The sequence below is a fragment of the Phalacrocorax carbo genome, chromosome 25 (genome assembly GCF_963921805.1).
Source record: "Phalacrocorax carbo chromosome 25, bPhaCar2.1, whole genome shotgun sequence".
Lineage (NCBI taxonomy): Eukaryota > Metazoa > Chordata > Aves > Suliformes > Phalacrocoracidae > Phalacrocorax > Phalacrocorax carbo.
Genome location: NC_087537.1, coordinates 1673036 through 1692540, shown reverse-complemented (window position 1 = coordinate 1692540; position 19505 = coordinate 1673036). Strand labels below are relative to the sequence as shown.

Sequence of the window (19505 nt, the reverse complement as noted above, 5' to 3'; positions counted from 1 at the left end):
TACAGCAGCCAACCTCTTCCACCCCAGCACGTTTTTCACCTCCAACCCTGCTACCAAAGAGAGAAAGCCCATCTAATTTCCCCACTAAATGGCCGCCTTTGGCATTTACAGTCTCCCTGGCTTTCTGAAGAAGGTACCAGGACCAAATAAACTCTTTACACTTAATAATAGGGTCTCTAACACTGCACTGCTCTTAAGCGCCATGTAATGGTTGAAACAACATGGGCGTTTTAAGCGCACATGTCGTTTTGGGAAGAAATCCTGATCGGCAACATGTGATGAAGGATAACGTTTTTTTCACGTGGTAGCATACAACCTGCTGAAACCAGAAGAATATCTTTTAGTAATTCTAGCTGTTCATCTCAGTACAGCACACGGAAATGGCAGCACGAGGTCAGTTCTGGTGGTCTTTGCAAAAATAAACCAGTCCTGAAGAGATACAGCCCAGCAGCTCGCAGGCTGCAGCTGCCCAGAGCCCGGTCCCAAACACCCGCTCTTGCCAGCGCCGTTTCCTGGTCGCTGACCGTACTGAGCCTCCTCGCGCTGAGCCCAGACAAAAAGCAAGGACACCGCGTTACCCCTTTGTCCTCAGCAGCAAGTTTCTGACCTCAGCAACTCCAGTGGAGCTGAGATTGGCCCAAGACCCATGAAAACAGGGGCACAAGCAGTTACTGTATCCAGCGATAACACAGTATATCACTGCCTTTTACCTTAACTTCATCCCGAACATAACAAGCTCAGGCACATTAGCTGATCCACATAATCCCCACACCCAGACCTAAAACCTGAAGCATTATTTGCACCTTAACTTCAAGTGCACAAGGAGTAGGAATGCAAAAAAGAGACTTCTCAACTCATCTCAGTTGTAGTGGCAGAAACATGCTTATTTGCTAATCAGAGACCAAAATTACCGACATATCTAAAGAGCTTTCTTCTCCCACGAGAGATACACGGTGGTCCCAACCTGACCGAGAAAATGAGGCTGCATTTTTAAGTGCCAAACTGTCACCAGACCCATTCTTTCAAAAGGTTAGTTACATCCCTCAAGCAGCGATGGACTCAAGTGAATCAGAGTCTATGAGAGTAAATATTTAAATACAGACATTTTAAAAACCTTTAGCTCAGGAGAATGCATTTTTAAACAGAAATCTGCATCTAACTTCACATAACCAAAACCCTCATGTCACTGAGCCACAGCGGAATCTAAACTCAAGCCCTGAAAGCAATGAGTTGAAATCGTCTAGTGAGAACATCCCCGCTCTGAACTGATAAATCGAGCGCTGCTTCCCAACGCTTCTTTGCCAGGCTTGTTAAAAACGCAGGTAATTTTGCTTTTCTTCAAAAGCAGATTACGCCTTAGCCCAAGACTAACTTGCAGCTTGGGTTTTGCCGGCTCTGAAGTTGCACGCACGTTTTACAAGCGAAAAGAAACCAACATGCCCTTTAATTCGTTAAAACCTAGAATACGAACAGCAGATAAAGCCGGGTCTATAACCCAACTTTATCATACGTGTCGTGATGCTTCTGAAATGAAACAGAGAGGGGGGAAAAAAGCCCCGTTCGTTTCCTGTTTAATTGCAACACGCGATTAAATTTCTCCTCCAGAAGCTGCAAAGTGTCTGCAGAAAGCGCTGAAGGAGCCGCTTGGAAGTAATCGGGAGGTGGAGCACGGTGCGAGCGGGGTCGGCGGGGAGGGACGGGGCGCGGCAGCGCCTTCCTCCCGTCCCCCCCCGTCCCCTCGCCGCCCCGGCCCGGGGAAAGAGCGGGGTCGTTTCTCACCTTCCATGCTCCGGCCGCGGCTCCCGGCTCCACCTGCCCGCCCGGGCTCGGGGACTGTCGGCGCCGGGAGAGCACCGGCCTCGCCTCCCGCCCGCCCCGGGCACCGCGACATCCGGCCCGGCCCGGCGGCGCTCGGCGGGCGGAGAGCGGCGCCGGGCGGCGGCGGGCGGAGCCGCCCCGGTACCCGGTACCCCCGTGCCCCGGTACCCTCCCCCTACCCCAGTATCCCCATGCCCCGGGTACCCTCCACACTGCCGGTACCCCCATGCCCCAGTACCCCCGTGCTCCGGGCACCCCAGTAGCCCCATACCCTCCCTACCCCAGTATCCCCATACCCCCATGCCCCAGCTACCCTCTATACTGCCAGTACCCCCCGTATCCCCGGTACCCTCATGCCCCCGGTACCCTCCATACACCAGCATCCCCATACCCATGGTACTCTCCATAACCTGGGTAGCCTCCATACCCCAGTATCCATGTACCCTGGTATCCCCATACCCCCAGTACCCTCTGTACCCCCGGTACCCCAGTAACCTCCATGCCGCAGGTACCCCTGGTACACCCATATGCCCGGTACCCCCATACCCCCAGTGACTCGCCTGCCTTGGAGCTCGCTGCTGGCGCTAAGCAATGGCTGCTTGGCGGGGACACCGGCACAGGTGGCGGAGGGCAAAGCGTGTGGGTTTTGGGGGGGCTGAAGGAGGCCCCAGCTTTTTTCATAGGACAAATGGCAAAGAGCGTCTCCATAACGGGGGGCTGAGGCCAGCCCGAGCGCCACGCTCCCTTCTGGCAGCCTGGCAAAGGCTGTAGGCGAGGCCGCGCTGCGGAGCCACGGCTAGTGCCTGGCCGGCTGAAAGACAGGGCAGGCAGAGGGTAAACCCCGGGGTGGCAGAGCCGGGACCACCCCTGCTCTCCCGCACCGTGTGCTGAAGGGCCAGAACACTGGAAACTGCTTTAGCGAAAATGTCCCTCTCCACCCCGTTGGAGATGAGCTCTTTGCCCACCGCCAGAAGTGACTCCACAGGCAAAGAAGCCACAGCAGGGCCTTGGGCGGGCTGTCAGGAGGGGGCCCAAGGAGAGTGATAAACCAGCCCCACACGAGCAACGCTGCCCGAGGACTCCAACACGCTCCTGTGTTCAGGGCCAAGTCAGCCAGGGGATCACACGGATCCCCACTGCATCTCCAGCCGGTCCAACAGCTCCCTCCAACCCACCTCTCCCCTTGCAAGTGTGTCCGACGAGCAGCCCGCTCCCTCTCCCTGCAGCTCCCACAGCGCCGCGGCCGGGAGCCATCTGACAGCTCCTCATGTGAGAGGGGTGCCAGCAAGACCGAGGGAGCCGCATCACACTACACACTACTACTGCTTGGCATTTTAGGGAGCTCTTCATCGTTAAAGCCTGCTGCAAGTGCTAACACCCCAAACAGCACGGGAAAGCCATTTGAGATGACTTGGGTTAGGTCACTCAAGGGACAATAGCTATTCATACACAGAGTTTAGCAGGGCAACACGGAGCTATTTTACATTGGCAGACTTCTGACTCGTTTTGTTTTACGCTGCAGAGCCAAGCAGCCTAAGCCCTTGCTAGAACCAGTGTGATAATTGTGCGCTGCGATGCCCGCACGCATGAAAGAGTTAACTTCTCTACATACTTAATTTCCTTCGTGTGCAGTTTGTCCCAGCTCTGTTTGCACATCGTGTGAGCATGGTAAGGCAGCCTCAACTGTTAAACAAACACCGCTTTCTTTGCATTATTTGTTAGCAGATCGCACTCTTCGGACCGTACATTAAATGGCTGAGAAAAGAGTAAAATAAAACTTAGGTTAAGTGAACTGCTTTTCTTAATGAAGTAGTGTTGCTAGTGAGAAGAAAATCAAGTCACAAAATTGTTTAAGAAATTAATCTCACTCATAGTACTCGGGGATGGTTAAATGAACATTTTTGTACATTTAAGACAGAAATCTAAAAGGAGGCTCGCTCTGCACAAGGCTTGGCTGGGCTTCAAGCAGCCTGACCTCGTGCAGGATGTCCCTGCCCACGGCAGGGGGTGGCACCAGGTGACCTTTAAGGGTCCCTTTCGACCTGAAACCTTCTACAGTTCATGAGGAAGCATGAGCTGTGCCAGACCAATGCAGTCTTGGCTTCGCCTGCAAGCTAGGCACTAGGCACGGCATTTTGCTTCACCCAAAGCCCAGAGCTATTTACCAAGAAAAGGCCTAAAAAGGTGATAGCTGGCCTAGCCCTCCCATCAGCGCCGAGCACCGGTGCAGAACAGTCCGTACCCGGCCTGCTTTGGCATCGAAACAGAGTTCGCGTTTGCAACTTTGAACTCTGATGAGCCAGAGAGACAGCTGAGAGAGGAAAACAACCACCCCGAGATGCTGTAGGTGGAAGGCTTGCTGATGATCTGCAGCACGACTAGGGCAGGTGCGCTTCTGGACCCTCGGGGTTGCTGCTGCATCTGTTCATTACAGTATTTATTTCATCACGTTGTGCTTTTGGGTTGCGTTGGGGTTTTTTGGCCCTGCAACTCAGCTGTATTTTAAAACTGGGAAATGAATCTTTTGGGGTAAGAAGATTGATGGACACTTAGTGGATTTTATTTCTTTACTACATGTGTTTTCCACAAAGGCGCCTGGAAATCAGTAACAACACTCGGGCAACTTGAGAATCTAGAATTTAACAAAGCGGCAAATGAAATTGTGATCTGACCGGATCACTTGGACATAAAACCAAAGACGGTGAGTATGAACTGCTGTAGCTCAGGTGTGTGGTAACAAGACAACATGGAAATGTGATTCTCCTACTTCCTTTCTGTGTTGTGTCAGCAAGTGCTTCTTAAATTGATGCTTTTCCACCACTTGGAAAAAGATTCTGGAAACACAGTGTTAAAAAAAGATAGCTGGGATAACCAAGCCCAATTCTCTGCCACTCTGCATTCCCCTTCCAGAACCTGTTAATAATCAGGAAGGTTTCTTGCTCCTATGAATTTTAAGGAAGCCCTGGAGTCTGCTGTGTGATGATCAGAAACCCTTTGTTTTCCATCCCAGGACTACTCACAGCCATTTTCTCTTACTGCCAGATTTGTTCTCTAAAATTTCGCTCTCCCTCACACTGACCATCAGATACTCCATGGCATCTTCTCTCTGCTTTTATTTCAACAGCAGATATCAAGAAAGCCTGGGTTTGCCAGCCTATTCAAAAAATGCCCCTATGGCCCTCCTTTGCATTAGCCTTGCTTTACACCACCCACCTTAAAGATTAGGGACAAAACCTGTGTCCTGAATCCCAGGTAACATCTCCCCAGAGCCCTGCTTCGGTCATTCACGTGACCCCGCACCCCTGGAAAGATCCCTGCTTATTTCTTAGGATAAAATATTTGCCTTTTTAATTATCAAATACCTATGCACACCACGATCGACAAGCTTACAATAGATTTTTCTTCCTTTTTTGCATCTCCTACTGACGGAGCTTCTATCTGTCAGCAAAAATACCCAGTAATTCACAGATACGACTTCACTTTTTGTCCTATCAAATCCTCCCCCCCCCCCATTACCCTGTTCTTCAAGATAACCAGCTTCTTCCCCCTCCTCCCCCCCTTCCCGAGTTTACAAATCTGTAATGACAATTTATCAGCCTGTAACTTAGAAAAAGCATAGACTGGAAAAGGAATGAGTCATTTGTCTGAAGACACAGACCAGGAGCTTAAGTTTATAAAGATCCAAAACTGCAGACAAAGCTTTATAGTAAAGGTACTATTTTATAATACTTAAGCTGGGGACCTGGGCTGTGTAGGGCAGTTGCACGACGATAGGGTATAAACATCCTTAGGAACAGAGGATGTTCAGATGAAATATGACTAGTTTATTGCAGACACGTTAAAAACTGAATCATTTTGCCTATACGGTGTAAGCGTGAAATGTTAACTTTGAGTAAAACTGAAAACATTCAACACATGGGAACGCTGGGATCTTTTGAGGTGGTCCTAATCATGAACTGTTCAGCAGCTCAAGAAAATTAAAAATGAAAACCCTGACACAGTTCTTATACCTTAACCGACCAGTTGAGAGTTAATATCTTGGTCTAAGGAAGACGAAAGTGTGGCCGCTTCCCTGCAAAGAGAGAGAAGTGAAATAATGAGGCAGTGCACACATTTAGGAGCTTTGCAAGACATGAAATGAGAGGGACACTACTTTAAAATACCACCAGACTTGAGTAAAAGCATTTTCCATCAATAATTCGATAACTTCTTTTTCACACTTTTTTTTTTCTCCATGCTTTATTAAAGAAAACTTAAAACCGTAGTACTTTTTTGCATGGAAATGTTGAATTAGAGTTTTTACAGCTATCTACAAAAATAACGATCATTCCTGTGTTGGCCAGTTCCATATTTGTTATGCAAATACCAATACATCATTTTCGGACCCTGGCCTGATCCGGAGCTGCATGACAAATATGATTTAGCTAATTACCACAGGCTTGGCCCCAGTTCCTGATCTTGAGTGCTTCATGATGGGCGGTGTGGTCTAACGCAAGTACCATCCTCTCCCTCTTCAGCTGTTTCCTGGCTATTTTTACAACCCTCACTCTAAAAAACAAAATATTTCTACTTAGAAGAGTTTAAAAGTCACAAGCAAGCCTTCCAAAACATGTAACTGACTTAAAAAAACCACTGAGTGCTTGAAGTAATAACGTGGCATTCGGCTTTATTTTCAAGCCAACAGGATATATGCCCGGCTCTTATTTTCAGTCTTTCTCACAGCAAGGGGCAGGAATGTTTTTTTTGTTTTTAAGCTGAAAGTACACATCCCGTGATGATGTGCTCCAGAAACCTGCAGGCGAAGAACACCCTGGGGTGCAAAGCGCGCAGGTACGTTACCGAAGCCCTCGGCACCCGCAACGCAGAGCTGGGAGACGCCAACCCGGCCGTCCCTGTGGTTACGGGGCAGGTTCAGTGCACCGAGCGGGCAGGCCGCAGCCCATGCCCGCGCCTATTCCCTCCTCCTCGCCGCCGTAGTTTCCTACCCTTGCCCACGCAGCTGGAAACACCACCTTAAGAGTCAAAAATATAGTTCGCGACGTGCTGGGGAAGAGCGACGTGGTGGTTTCTCAAGCACGGGGCTGAGGCGCTGCTGGCAGCCGGGGTGCGGGGCCGCCCTTCGCTAGCCAAGCGGCCCACGGACCCCGCGGGCCTGTGAAGGGAAAAAATAATAATTAAATAGCGTTGTTGTTTTTTTTTTTTAAAAAAAAAAAGGCACCGGGTGTAGGTGGGGGAGGCGGCGAGCGCGGGGCCGGGTCCCCCCGCCCGGCCTGACGCGCTGCGGTGAGGCGAGGAGCGCCCCCGCCCCGCCGGGGAGGAAAAGGCGGGAAGCGGCGGGCGCGCGCGGCCGCCAGCGCGCGCTCCCCCCGCCCCGCCCCGCCTCGCAGAGGGCGGTTGGCGGCGCGCGGCAGCCGTTGGCGCGGGGGAGGGCGGGGGCGGCGGCCGTTCCCCCGGGGATGGGGATGGTGATGGTGGTGGTGGTGGTGGCAGGCTTGGGTGCCCTGACTGGAGGTACCGAGGGAGGGGCAGGTGGGGCCATGGCCATGGGCTCCTCGGGGGCAGCTGTGTGAGGCGGGGGCACCCGCATACAGCCAGCCTGGGGAGCAGCTCTGCAGGGAGGGACCTGGGGGCTCTGGTCCATGGCAAGTTGAACACGAGCCACCAGCGTGCCCTGGCAGCCCAGAGGGCCACCGTGCCCTGGGGGGCACCGAGCCCTGCATCGCAGCCGGGCGAGGGGGGGGATTGTCCCGCTCTGCCCCGCGCTGGGGCGGCCTCACCCCGAGCGCTGTGGGCAGCGTTGGGCGCCACAGGACACTGAGGGTATAAAGCTACTGGAGAGTGTCCCGAGGAGGGCATGGAGCTGGGGAAGGGTTTAGAGGGGAAACGGCACGAGGAGCGGCTGGAGTCCCTGGGGTTGTTCAGCTGGAGCAGAGGGGGCCGAGGGCAGCCTCATGGCACTCTGCAGCCCCCTTTCAAGGGCAGGAGGAGGGGCAGGGCTGGTCTCTGCTCTCTGGTGACCAACGCCAGGCCCCGAGGGAACGGCAGGGAGATGTGCCAGGGGAGGGTGAGGCTGGGCATTAGGAGAAGGTCCTTCCCCCAGAGGGTGGTGGGGCCCTGGAACAGGCTCCCCAGGGACGCATCACGGCACCAGCCTGGCGATATTCCAGAAGCACTTGGACAAGGCCCTCAGAGACACGGTGTGAATTTGGGGTTGTCCTGTGCAGGGACAGGAGTGGGGCTCGATGGCCCTTGGGGGTCCCTTCCGACTAAAGACACTATGATTCTACAACCTCTCAGCCCCCTGTGGACAGCAGTTGTGCGTTGCAGGACCTTCCTTCAGCAGATGATGACAAAGCCCCTGTTAGATGGGAGGGTGTGGGCCCCAGCAGTGCCCTTCTCCCTCCAGACCAAAGTCCTGGGCAGCAGTGGTCGGACAGGGCTACCCCAGCCTGCCACCATGGCCTGAAAAAGCACAAATTCTAATGATTTTCACATCTCCTGGGGCCTCTTGAACAAACCCTCGTGCCTAGACATCTGCCCACTGTTTCCCAAAAGGCAAAGGTTCACAGATGCTTGAAGACCCTCCCACAGCCCCTATGCCTTAGCTTTCTAGTTAGATTTTATAATTATTTTATTGGCTTTTTGTAAAGAGAAAGGCTCAGCTAGGTTGAACCTGCTATATAAAGTCAGATTCGCAACCTGGGCACTAAAGCAACAAAATCTGGCAAGTCAGCAGCAAGTGGGAGCCCTTGTTTTTAAGAAAAGGGTGTGGGAAGAAAGAAAACATAAGGCAAGAGACAGGAACTTGCTAGGACAAAACAAAAGGTTAACAGTCACACATTTAGCTTTCTCTTTGTAATATTCAAAGTCCTTTTCCCTACAGTGCGAGCTGTACCTAAGGAAGAGCAACGTTCTGTTGATTTAATAGAAAAGAATTATGTTTATGGCAATCTCAAACATGAAGGTAAACTTGTCTTTATATATATACACACACACTAAGGTCTTACTAGACTTTTAAAATGGGGTTTTAAGTACAGAGATCATTATGTAGACAACACTACACATGGCAGCGCCACAGCCAAGCTCAGCTAAACACGGTGCTGGAGACTCTGGAATACGATCCCGGCAACATACAGTAACGAGGGGGGAAGGGGTTAGAAATACGTTTGTCCCCTGGTGCTACTATAAGCACTTCTGAATATTTAACATCTAAACGAGGGTCCTGCTCTGCAAAAGGCTCAAAATCCAGTGCTTTCTGTGACCCTGCAATGCCGTTTGCGTGGGACTCGCGCGTCTCTGCGCACAGTCAGCACCAACCACACAATGGACAGTTCCGTGATATTAATAAGAGCAAACGGACATAAAAGATTAACCTTATACTTTTCTAGTCCAGACATGAAAAATAAACATGGCGTTACATCAAATACGTTTTTGAAGTGAGTATCTTGGTAATTTCATTCGATATACACATTTCACATCATTTACCTTATTGCCTTGTATTGCAGTTAACGTGTATGTCAAGGTGTTTACAAATAGCCCGTTTCTACTGTGCATGGATTTGGCTCGTTCTCAAGAAGAAGTCATAGATCCCAAGTATTTGTGGATCGGTCCAGATGGAAAAAATTTAGAAGGTTGGTCACTTTGCTCGGACTACAGAGGGTTTCCACTCTGCCTGCCTTAGCCATTCCCCCCCCACCCCCAGTCTCTGATAGAAAAGGCTTTTTATGGTACGTTTTCACAAACTTAGAAACAGCCTCTGCCTCGGGGGGCTGGGAGGCAATCAGGAAAATATGCTGAGACAGAGAAGTACCTTCTGTTTTCTGTTTACAAGGGAAAAAGTCAACCACAAGTGGCTAAGTAGATTGCTGTGTGTGAAATCACGTTTTCCTTGTTTCTGTTGATGCCACCCTGCAAGAGGATGGTAGGTCCAGATAATCGCGTGGTCCTGTGCCATGTTTTTCCAGCAACTCTGACATTAGACTATGCTTCTCTTCTCCCTTTAAAATTTTCAAAGTCTTGAGATAGAAGGAAACTTGCAATAAGTCCTAAAGGTCATGAATTTTAGACCGTTTCAGACTCATATGAATCAGTGTCATTATGTATAAGAGCAAGATCTCATCTTCAAATGTTCTAAACGAGCAGAGCAGCAGAAACCGAACATTTCCAGTAATCAAGTATTTCCTGTTTTTATTCTAGGGCAAATGTACGTGAATCTTAGAGAAACAGGAAAGCTGATGGTGATGGGTTTTAAGGAGTCGATGTCTGGAGCCTACACATGCACTCTTTCTCACAAAATCATAGAAACTACAACACAAGAAGAAAGAGAAGTGTTTGAGGTGTATAAGTTCATGGTATACGGTAAGATTGCTAACTTACTGGTAAGCTAATGCACGTAGCCCTTGTAGTGTGGTGGGTTTGTGAAGCACATGTTTATTGCAAGGCTTGGCAGAAAGAAATAATTAGTTAACATTTTCTTCCAGAGTCAAAAATAAATTTTAAAAATACTTTTATACATCCCCTCCCTCTCCTAGTTTTGGAAAAAAGTTTTAAATAACTGCTGCCAGAAATATACGGCAACTCAAAGAATATAATAATCTCTACCCTTAATAACAACACAGTGAACTACAATTATTCCAGTGATACACAAGGTCTGAAAAGGAAGCTCGTGTCCAAGTGCAGCCTCACGAGAGAGAGATTACCAAACCGAACGTACGCCGGTGCGGAACAAGCCCTCTGCCACAACTGCAGGGGCAGCACGCTCGAGCCGCCTTCTGCCATTGCAACCGCCGCTCGGCAAAGTCACCTCCCCACCCCCAAAGCAACACTTCCAAAACTGCTTGAGAAACACTAATTTTTAAGATAATGAAAAACAATCGCATGGGATGTTTTGCATAATCCATTTCAGTTACACAGCTTTGTAGACATGCTAGTTCTGTGTTATTCTATTATTTGCCCCCTTTTTTGTTTTAATATTTGGGAGCAGAGCCTGGTAGCATACGCGCAAGTTCCTGTACATTTCAAACTGAACTGTCTCTTACTATTTGAGTCAGCTCTGGCAAGGATAAATTTGTTCTGTTATGGTTAATGAGTAAGCCTTATTTATTTGTTTACTTCTGAATAAGAGCCCGTATTTCAGATACAAAGTACACAGATACAGACGATAAAGCTCTGTATAAGATTCAATCTGTGATTGCGCTGCAGAACTCACACACAAACTATTGTCTTGAAGCGTACAGAGAAGCTGACCATGCATATCAGGTTTTTGTTCGCTTTGCAACGAAGGAATGCGAGCTAGCCGCCAACGGCCAGTTCTTTGAGGAACTAAAGAAGATCTTGAACAACATCATCTCCGATCTGATGTGTCACATCATAGAGCCGTCCTGCAAATGCCACTCTGTCAAGACACCAAAACAAGGCCTCCTGCATGAGCTATTTGTTAGTTTTCAAGGTAACAGGTTTCGGTGTTTGTTTGGGAGGGATCATTTATTTTTATAAACAACCTGGGAGCACTATAAACATCATCTGAAATACATTAGAGTCAAGTGTACCTTCAGAAGTTGTTTCCCTGCTTTCTTTTGGAGTCCCTGTATTTTTTCTGACTAGCCCACAGATGGAGCTAAAATGCAGTTTATATATTGAATTTGTAGTATTGCCCGTCTTGCAACCTGAGCGAAAAACCTTAAGGTGCGCGGTTTGGACGGGTTGTTGAAAGGAGAGAGCTGAGAAGATGCCATGGCTAATTTTTGTGGTTTGTTTTTTTTTAAAAAAAAAAAGGAAAATGGTCATATTTTGTTTTCATTATTTGATTTTTAATAAGCCTGTGACCTCTGTGGTTTTGCTTGGTTCTAGGAAACTGCTCAGAGGTTAAAAGCAAGAGCCTCACAGTTCCCTGACGGTAATACCGATGTGGCTGTCTTGCCTAGCAAAACAGGTTAAATCAACCCTGATGGCTGCCCTAATTTAGAGATGTTTTATCTCTGAGGAAAGGAAGTTGTTCATTAATGCTTTGACCACGTTCGCTCCTGTACCTGTTCTCATCACATGCCAGGAGGGACCGTCCAACAGGTTATGGAATGGTTTTGTGGCCATTTTACCCTCAGTAAAGGCAAGAAACAAACTGAGGACCCGAAGTTAAGCTTGCATGAAACTTCAGCCCTTTCTGTAACCCAGGGGTACTGTGCAAGAATTCAGTTCCATTCTTCCTGTCAGCTTAGCAATATTTTTCCCCCCAGTATGTTCTTGGTTGACATCTGACTCTTACTGCAACAAAGCCATTTAAGTAACTTGACAGAAACCACCAAATCTGGTTTTTCCCCTATTATCGGTCACTCATTTTTCAACATTCGAATGCAGCCGATCAAAAGAACAGTTGCAAAACATGATCTTGACTGCAGACAGCGACAGGTGAAAGAAAAACAAACCACAGTTCTTCACAAATTAGCAGCAAGTTAAGAGGCTACGATACGAAGGAGCGAGTGCCGTAAGATGCTAAAGGCAGTAACGCATTTTATTTGATGATGTTTTCTGAAATGAACCTGCTTGAGGCTTTGAGTTCACTGTAATATATTCTTCAACACACGTACATGTCTCTTTTCCCCCCCACTCATAGTAAATCCTTTTGCACCAGGATGGGAGGACGTTTGCCACCAGGTTCCTTACGATTGTGAAGACGTGACAAACATCAAAGTTCAAGAGGTTCCGTGTCAGCCACCCTTGTGTCTCCTCTGTGTATTTAACCCAAATCTCTGCCTTAGCAGCCACGGATTTGACTGGTAGTAAATCCAGCTTCACCCAGCTTTTATGGCATTAATAAGTGTAAATGACAATTCATGGATCTCAAATAATTCAGTTCAGGAGGGAAAATTAGTTTTAAAAGCCAAATTGATACAAACACTTAAAAAAAAAAATAGGTCGGGCTCATTATTTTCTTTATATTTACTTCTAAGAATAAAGGATTATGAACATTAGTATTTATATTAGTATGCTGAACTTCCAGTTCTCTAAACCAAATCTTTGGTTTATGATTTGGTAAATCAAATACAATTTAGAGTAAATCTACTGTAGCTGATTTCTAAAACCTGTTCTCTCTGGCTTCTTAATGTTAAAACATGCCATCAGGTTGCGTCCTGGGGCTGACCCCAGGCCCCCTGAAGCCAAAGGAAGGCTCCCAGTTAAGGAGGTCAGTGGGTGGGGGGGAAATCAGGACTGAAAAGTATTTACTGATATTTTTTAAAAATCAAGAAAACACAATTGACTATTTTTTATTCTTCCAATGTTTCTGAATTTTAGGCAAGAGATCGTATTGGGGAGTTTTTCAGTAAACAGACATACGCTTTGAAGCACGAGTTTCAAACCGTTCCTACAATACACTACGTGGACAACAGCTTCTCAGTTACTCACGTTGACAGTTGTCGACCAGGCTTTGGGAAAAACGACATCACCCACAAGAACTGCGCTAGTTGCTGCGGTAAATATAAAATACATTGATTTAAATATAGGTTGTTAGCGCCGATCACGGGTTTCTCTGAAGAGTTTTTGGTAAATGTCAGTGTCAAAAGTAATATTTCCATTCATCTTTTGGAAAGACATTCACATCGCAGGTTTAAAAACCTGACAGGAACAGAAAACAAGCCGGCAGCGTTCATTAGCGCGCTCGCAGGGGGAACTGTATTTCCAAACAGAGTAAGTGGAAGCGGTGAAGTGGGTTTTTTTTCTTCCAGGTCACCGGTGAGCAACCGTGCTCGGAACAGGGTGAATAAGAAAATCACCTTAACGGCAGCGCTGCTAGAAAACAGTGGTTTTAAGCGATCTTTTGCCAGCCACACCTAGTGCTGGTTCTGGCAAGCTTGGGAAGGACGAGGTGTCTCCTCCAGTGTCGGGAAGGCACCAGTGCTGCCTGACAGCCCTGGCCCTGGCCGAGGCGGGGGGAGCTGGCTGAAATGCTGACTGTTCTCTTCGCAGTGGTTTGTGATCCCGGAACTTACAGTCCCAACAGCGACGTGACCTGCCAGATCTGCGCGCGGCCTCGAGTCAAAGAGTACGGAGCGAGATCTTGCTAATAAACTGGCAACAAACTGGGAAGCCGAAGAGCAGCTGTGAAAGCATGTTTGGTTTTGTGACGTCTTTTTTTTTAGCTACCGATTCTGGAATCCTACGTTCAGTTCTGGACTATTTTGAACATTTTGACAATGACAAAACACCGCCGTTCCCGCACCCCTACATTTCCTGTACTCAGGGAACATTTAGACTGTTAAAAAACGATGCATGAAATGAAGTGTTTACACAAGGTAAAGTAATTCCGTGAAAAAACAAAAGGGATGTTTGTTGTGTGGCCGTTTGTGCACAGAGTCCGTTTCTTGGTGGTGACACCAGCCACGCCACAGCTTCGTGCCACAGTTTGCTCAGAGAAGGAGCTATAAACGCTGTAGGGGAAGCTGGCAGACAGACGTAGCGGAATTATGTGCCACAGTGACATACGCCAGAATCTCTATGAGCAATTTCTAACAGATACTAATAGAAGTATTTAATCCTTGTGATTTAAAGCATTAAATGCCCTTCCCTTTGTTTTTCCCCCACTGCTTTCTCTGTGTCTGAAGTACTCCAGCCTGCGTGCAGAGCTGCACGACGCACCGGGTGAGGGACCCTGGCCCGCTGAGGGCTCTCTGTGTCGCTGCCACCACCAGCGGGAGCTCTGCTGACAGACACAGCAGAGCAAGTGAAATCGGCTCTCCGAGACATGAGCGAGGGTTAATAACAAAATTCTGCAGCCCAGCAGTCAGGAGAATTAAGGACCCAGCTTTTAGGTCTCTCTCCTGGCCCGCTGCTCCCCAGAAAGAAGCAGGTCTGTCCCAGGGAGGGAAGCGGGGAGGCTGCTGAGCCTCCTCCGCCTGCTTGCTGCTGCATCCTTTCCTTCAGCTGCACGAAATCCCCGCGGCAGAGCTCTGCCGGCCCCAGGTGCTGTGGTGCGTGAGCAGATGATCCGCTTACACCAGCTGTAAATTCCTCTCAAGTTTACCGGATGAGCAACAAGTCAAGATGCAGATTGCCAGAGCACTGAGATAATGGGAAAGTTTTCTTCCCAGGAAAGAACTGACTCCGACCTGCTTTTGAGGGAGACCTGCTGGATCTGCAGCAACTGATCATTTTGCTCGTAAAGCGCTATTAGAAATGATTTGTTCACTACTGGCAAGAGCTTCACAAGCAACCCAGACTCCCTGCCAGCCCCTGTGCGAACCCACTGGAGCAGCCAGCAGCCGCAGGCCTCCAAGGCCACGGCGGAGCTGCCAGGACACAGGCTTTAAAAAAAAAAAAAGCAACCACACACCTTTGTTTTAAGCTTTCCTGTCCCTTTTGAAGCCACTCAGGTGACGGCAACGTGACACACACCCCCCCCCCAGCCCATGCAGAGGGGACTCTGCGTCCCGCGGAAAGCCGTGCCCGGCATGGAGCCGTTCCTTTCTTTTTTGCACTATGTAGGACTAAGTCAAGCAAAAGGGCACCTCCTACTCGTTATGCGCAACTTCTTGTGGCATCTAGAAATTCCTCGGTGGCTATTCATCCAAAAATCGACCAGATTCAATCCAGTTTAACTTATCCATTTTGACAGGAACACAGCAGGGGATGGTACGGGCACAGACCGCGCTCCGAGCTTTTTAGAATCATTACTTATTAAGTACTGACAAATAAAATGGACTGTAACGAGCGTTTAAACTGCCTGTAGGCTGATTGCCTTCGCTGCCAACTGGACGCTGTGCGCACGGCGCAGGCTTACACGGATTAAGCAGACGGGCTCAGCGATTGCTGCCTGCGCCTCTCGGCCCGTTTCACGACGGAGGAATGCCACATGCATAGGTTACGAGGAGAAAAAAAGCAGTAAGCGGGTACTAAGTGCAACAGCAAGCGAGTCACAAGCGAACACTTACTCCCTCCTCCTAAAAACTGGGGGTGAAAGAAGCTTTTACAGCACTTCAAGTTTTTCAGCAGGCCTTAAAAGTAGAAAAATAGGTCAGATATTTCATTATCGCCTTGCAGAGGAGATTGTGTCATTAATGCTGTGGAGACTTTCATGAGAAATTGATGAGACATTGATGCGAAACGGCTCCGCTCTGACCTTTCCTGTGTCAATTCCCTCCGCCCGGCCGCAGCTCCCCCCTTTGCTGCCCGTGACAGCCCGAACGCAGCTGAATCTTTTGGCCCCCCTCCCGAGCCCCTGAGTCGCTGCCAGGTTTTACAGATCGCCACGATCAGCTCTCACTTTGCCTCACCTTTACTTTTTATGATCTCTCTCTACCTCCCCCAGCTGCAATCGTTCACAAGGAGTTCTGACAGCCTTTCTCCCTGCTTTAAATCCTTTATTTTGTTCCACTCTGTTTTTACACACCTCCCTCTCGAGGGGGGGGCTGTAGCTGATGCTGTCAGCACAGCAGGGGAGCCCCTGTTACTCCTGCAAGGCTCAGCCCTTTAAAGCAGAGCTTTACCCTGCCCTGACCACGCAGCTCTAATCTCGCTTTCTGCAAAGGACGATTACGATGCCTCAAGAGTCGCGATGAATTCTCACAAATAACACTTTCAGAACTTCAGACTTCCCGTCCCCTTCCCCACACAGGCCTCCGGTAGCTCAGCCCTTCCCACGGGCCGCGTCCCAACAGCCCACGAGTGCTTTTAAACATCCACAGATGACAAAAATAATCTGCCAGCTGGAAGCTGCAGCCCATTGTTTTAACATCGGAGTTGCTTTTTCCCCCCCAAGCCTGGGACAAACCACTTGAGAAACACTTAACAAACACCTGCTAAAGCACTCACTGCCGCGCCAGCTCGCTGGTTATGGGACCGCAGCCGCCGGTGACGCCTCCGCTCCCGTGAGATGGTTGTCTGTAACTCCCCACAGCACCTCTGTTAAACCAGGAGCACATTGGTCCTCTGAATTTAGTCCCACGGGAGTTTAACAGCTCACAGAGCTGCCCAAGGCACCAGCAGTTTGCTTCAACACAGCAGGAGCGTTGACCGGCTCAGCAGATTTTAAGGAGAAGGGCAGGACCAGGTGCCCTGGGATCAGCACGTCCCAGGAACTCATCACACCTGGGACGGGGACGCTGAGCCAAGGGATCCCTGGGTTAGCCCCAGCTAACCCACCCCCCAGGAACTCCCCCAGGGGCGCGTCCAAGAGCCGATTTGGTGGGAAGTGGCTGGAAAAGTGAAGCCTGGCCAGGAGCCGAGGGTGTTACTTCTGTCCCCGGGAGCCCCCGGCTGAGGCCCCGGGTGCTTGGGGCTGGGTGTCACGGGGACGCCCCGGGACGCCGCTCTGCGCCTCGGCGAGGACGGGTGCTGGGAGAGGTGAAATCCCACGTGCGGCCGTGCTCTCGGGGCGGCGGGAGAAGGGCTGGGACGTGGCACACGAAGGGGATCAGCTGCTTTGCTGAGTCAAAGCCAACGGCCGGGAGCCGAGGGAGCCTTTTGTGAAAGGCAAAGCCGATTTCAGTACAGCAGCCGCAGCGAAGTCCTCGATGGGACCAGTCATTTATATAAAATTACACGTATTTCCAAGTGCTCTGCTGACCTGGAACCAGGGCGGGGGGAAAAAGAGCTTGTGCTGCTTCCGGGCACCAAGGCCCTGGCCTGGAGCGAGGCCGTGGGCAGGCGGGGGGTGCCGCCGCCGCAGCGCCCGGCCCGGCAGTGCTCCCACAGGAGGACGGGACGGACACGAGCCCACGGATGCCGACATCCCTGCATCTCCCGCCGAGGCAGGAAAAGTGCCTGGAAAGATGATGTCTCCTTCTGAGAGGGGGAGCTTTGCAGGTCCTCCCCTTTTATTACCAGGCACAACCTCACTTTAAAAAAAACCAGCAATCAGATGCCCAGCTGGGCACAGCGAGTCAGGAGGGGAGCGTGCAGCCGGCTTAAATGCTGAGCTCTTGACCGTCCACATGGGAGGAGATGTGCTTTTTAGCTCTGCTTTGGTTTCCTATCCACTGAAATTAAATTTCCTCTTGTCGAAGTCCAGTGACCGCATTTTCTGCACAGCACCGTTCCTATAACCAGCGACACCATCGGATTAATGAGTCCTTTGCAGGCAGTGAATACGTATGATTCGTTACTGGCAGCAATGCCACTGAAAATGGATTTTTTTGTGGTGAAAATAAATAAGTGAGGCTACATAACTGAAGGGCCATCAATGAAGTGTAGACCAGCTTTAATCACAGTGTAATTGCTGCCATCAGTTCTAATTATTTATAAATATTTTTATAATTGTGGAAATTAAACAATTAGACATCCTTCCTTCCCTCTTCTAAATCTAATCAGTTAGGAGTTCAGGATGCAGCCCGGGGCCGCGGCTGCTGAGCGCGCTTCGTTCACGTGCTGAGAAAAACATCGCTTTACCTTGCTTCTAAAACGCGCACCCCTGCGAAAGCAGATGCTCGCCCCCGGCCCGGAGCAGAGCCTCCGCCACCGCTGCCGAAAGGACGGACCCGCAGCCGGGCTGCCCGCCAGCGAGCTCAATAACAGCCCAAAGCCTGGCTTCCCGGGGAGCATCGCTCGGGCCCGGGGCCCTGGGGGGGCGTTTCAGGGCCAGGCGGGCAGAAGAGGTGTTACCGCCCAGTTCTTAAATCTTGCCCCAGTGACATATTTTCCTCCATCCCGTCGAGGAAGAACAGCCTTCCCCAGGCAGCCAGTTAATTACCCGGCCGGCACGAGTGGGAAGAGCACCTTGGAAGTTAATAACTGAGATTTACCAGCATGCTGGAACGGTGCAGAAGGAGGTCACGCTGCTAATTCTCCCGTTGCTGATCCCAGCAGATAAATCTGCAGTACATCAGGAAACGCATTACCCAGAAATGCAGCTTTAAAACGGATTATTATATTTCCTCGCTTAAAGAAAAGTGTCAACTTTAACGCCGAGGTCCCCGTACCCATCACTACCGAGCGCCGGCTCCCAGCTCCCCGGCAGGATCTCGCCCTCGGCAGCTTGCTCTGGGGCCTAAAGGGTAAGATGAGAAAAATCCCTCCTTGGGAGGGGAGCTGCCCACGGCGCGGGCAGGCGGCCGGCCCCAGACCCCTGAGACCCCTCCGACACCCCAGCTTGGCCACAGGCACCGCCTGGAAACACTCCCAATATCCCGGTTTTCTGCTTTTCCCCATTCCCTGCAACACCCGATTAAATATCCAATATTCCCAACAGCGTAAACCGGATGCAACTCTCTCTGTCCCAGACCAAGTTGTCTTCCCAAAGCTTACTGCAGATTTTTATGAGGTTTCTTACATATTTTACTCCCCCGTACATCCACATGGGGCAGCGGCTGTTCCACAACCAGCCGACCTCCCTCATGGCAGGGGCTGCCACGGGGATCCACCGCCTTTCCCCTGTGCTCCTTAGTGTAGGCTGTAACGAGCCGGCTGGCTTCCACCCTAACAACCCCTCGGGCGGGAGAGCCGGGGCAGGGCTGGCCCCCAGGTGCTCGGTGTTATCCAGCCCCATGGGGGGACACCGACAGGACCCCGGGGACCCGCAGCGCTGCGGACTGGGTGGCAGCCGGGGCCGCCCGTCCTGCTGCATCCCCCAGCCCTCCCCAGCTGCTCCCAAGGCCCCGGGAGAAGCGTCCCCAGGGAGCGAAGCGGGGCAGCGGACGGCAGCCATCTGCTCGGGGAGCCTGGGGTCTGTGGGCTGTCGTGGCCGTGCCGTGCCGCGCTGC

At 50.3% G+C, this 19505-nt stretch overlaps 2 protein-coding genes across 5 annotated transcripts in view; one reads left to right on the top strand and one right to left on the bottom strand.

Moving 5' to 3' along the window:
• IKZF3 (IKAROS family zinc finger 3) overlaps nt 1–1896 on the bottom strand; it is a 36126-nt gene extending 34230 nt beyond the window's left edge. For all 3 annotated transcript variants that reach the window (XM_064473170.1, XM_064473171.1, XM_064473172.1), the window contains exon 1: nt 1780–1896. In XM_064473170.1, the coding sequence (XP_064329240.1) occupies nt 1780–1891 (112 nt within the window). In that variant the 5' untranslated portion in view covers nt 1892–1896. The remainder of the gene's footprint in view (nt 1–1779) is intronic.
• Nucleotides 1897–6286: 4390 nt separating this feature from the next.
• Nucleotides 6287–14375, top strand: ZPBP2 (zona pellucida binding protein 2). 2 transcript variants are annotated; one of them, XM_064473079.1, is made up of 7 exons: nt 6287–6648; nt 9324–9449; nt 10015–10176; nt 11048–11266; nt 12446–12513; nt 13108–13285; nt 13780–14375. In XM_064473079.1, exons 2-7 carry the CDS (start codon nt 9371–9373, stop codon nt 13875–13877), a joined length of 804 nt encoding a protein of 267 aa, XP_064329149.1. In that variant the 5' UTR covers nt 6287–6648; nt 9324–9370; the 3' UTR covers nt 13878–14375. The 2 variants fall into 2 exon arrangements, with proteins under 2 accessions (XP_064329149.1, XP_064329148.1); XM_064473078.1 differs by having other exon boundaries at nt 12428–12513.
• Nucleotides 14376–19505: the final 5130 nt, after the last annotated feature.

Excerpts from the sequence above, each read along its gene's own strand:
- ZPBP2 (XM_064473078.1), top strand. The coding sequence starts at position 9,371 with ATGGATTTGGCTCGTTCTCAAGAAGAAGTCATAGATCCCAAGTATTTG. Across the intron at positions 12,514-13,107 it reads CAAACATCAAAGTTCAAGAG|GCAAGAGATCGTATTGGGGA; the intron begins GTTCCGTGTCAG and ends TCTGAATTTTAG. Across the intron at positions 13,286-13,779 it reads GAACTGCGCTAGTTGCTGCG|TGGTTTGTGATCCCGGAACT; the intron begins GTAAATATAAAA and ends TTCTCTTCGCAG.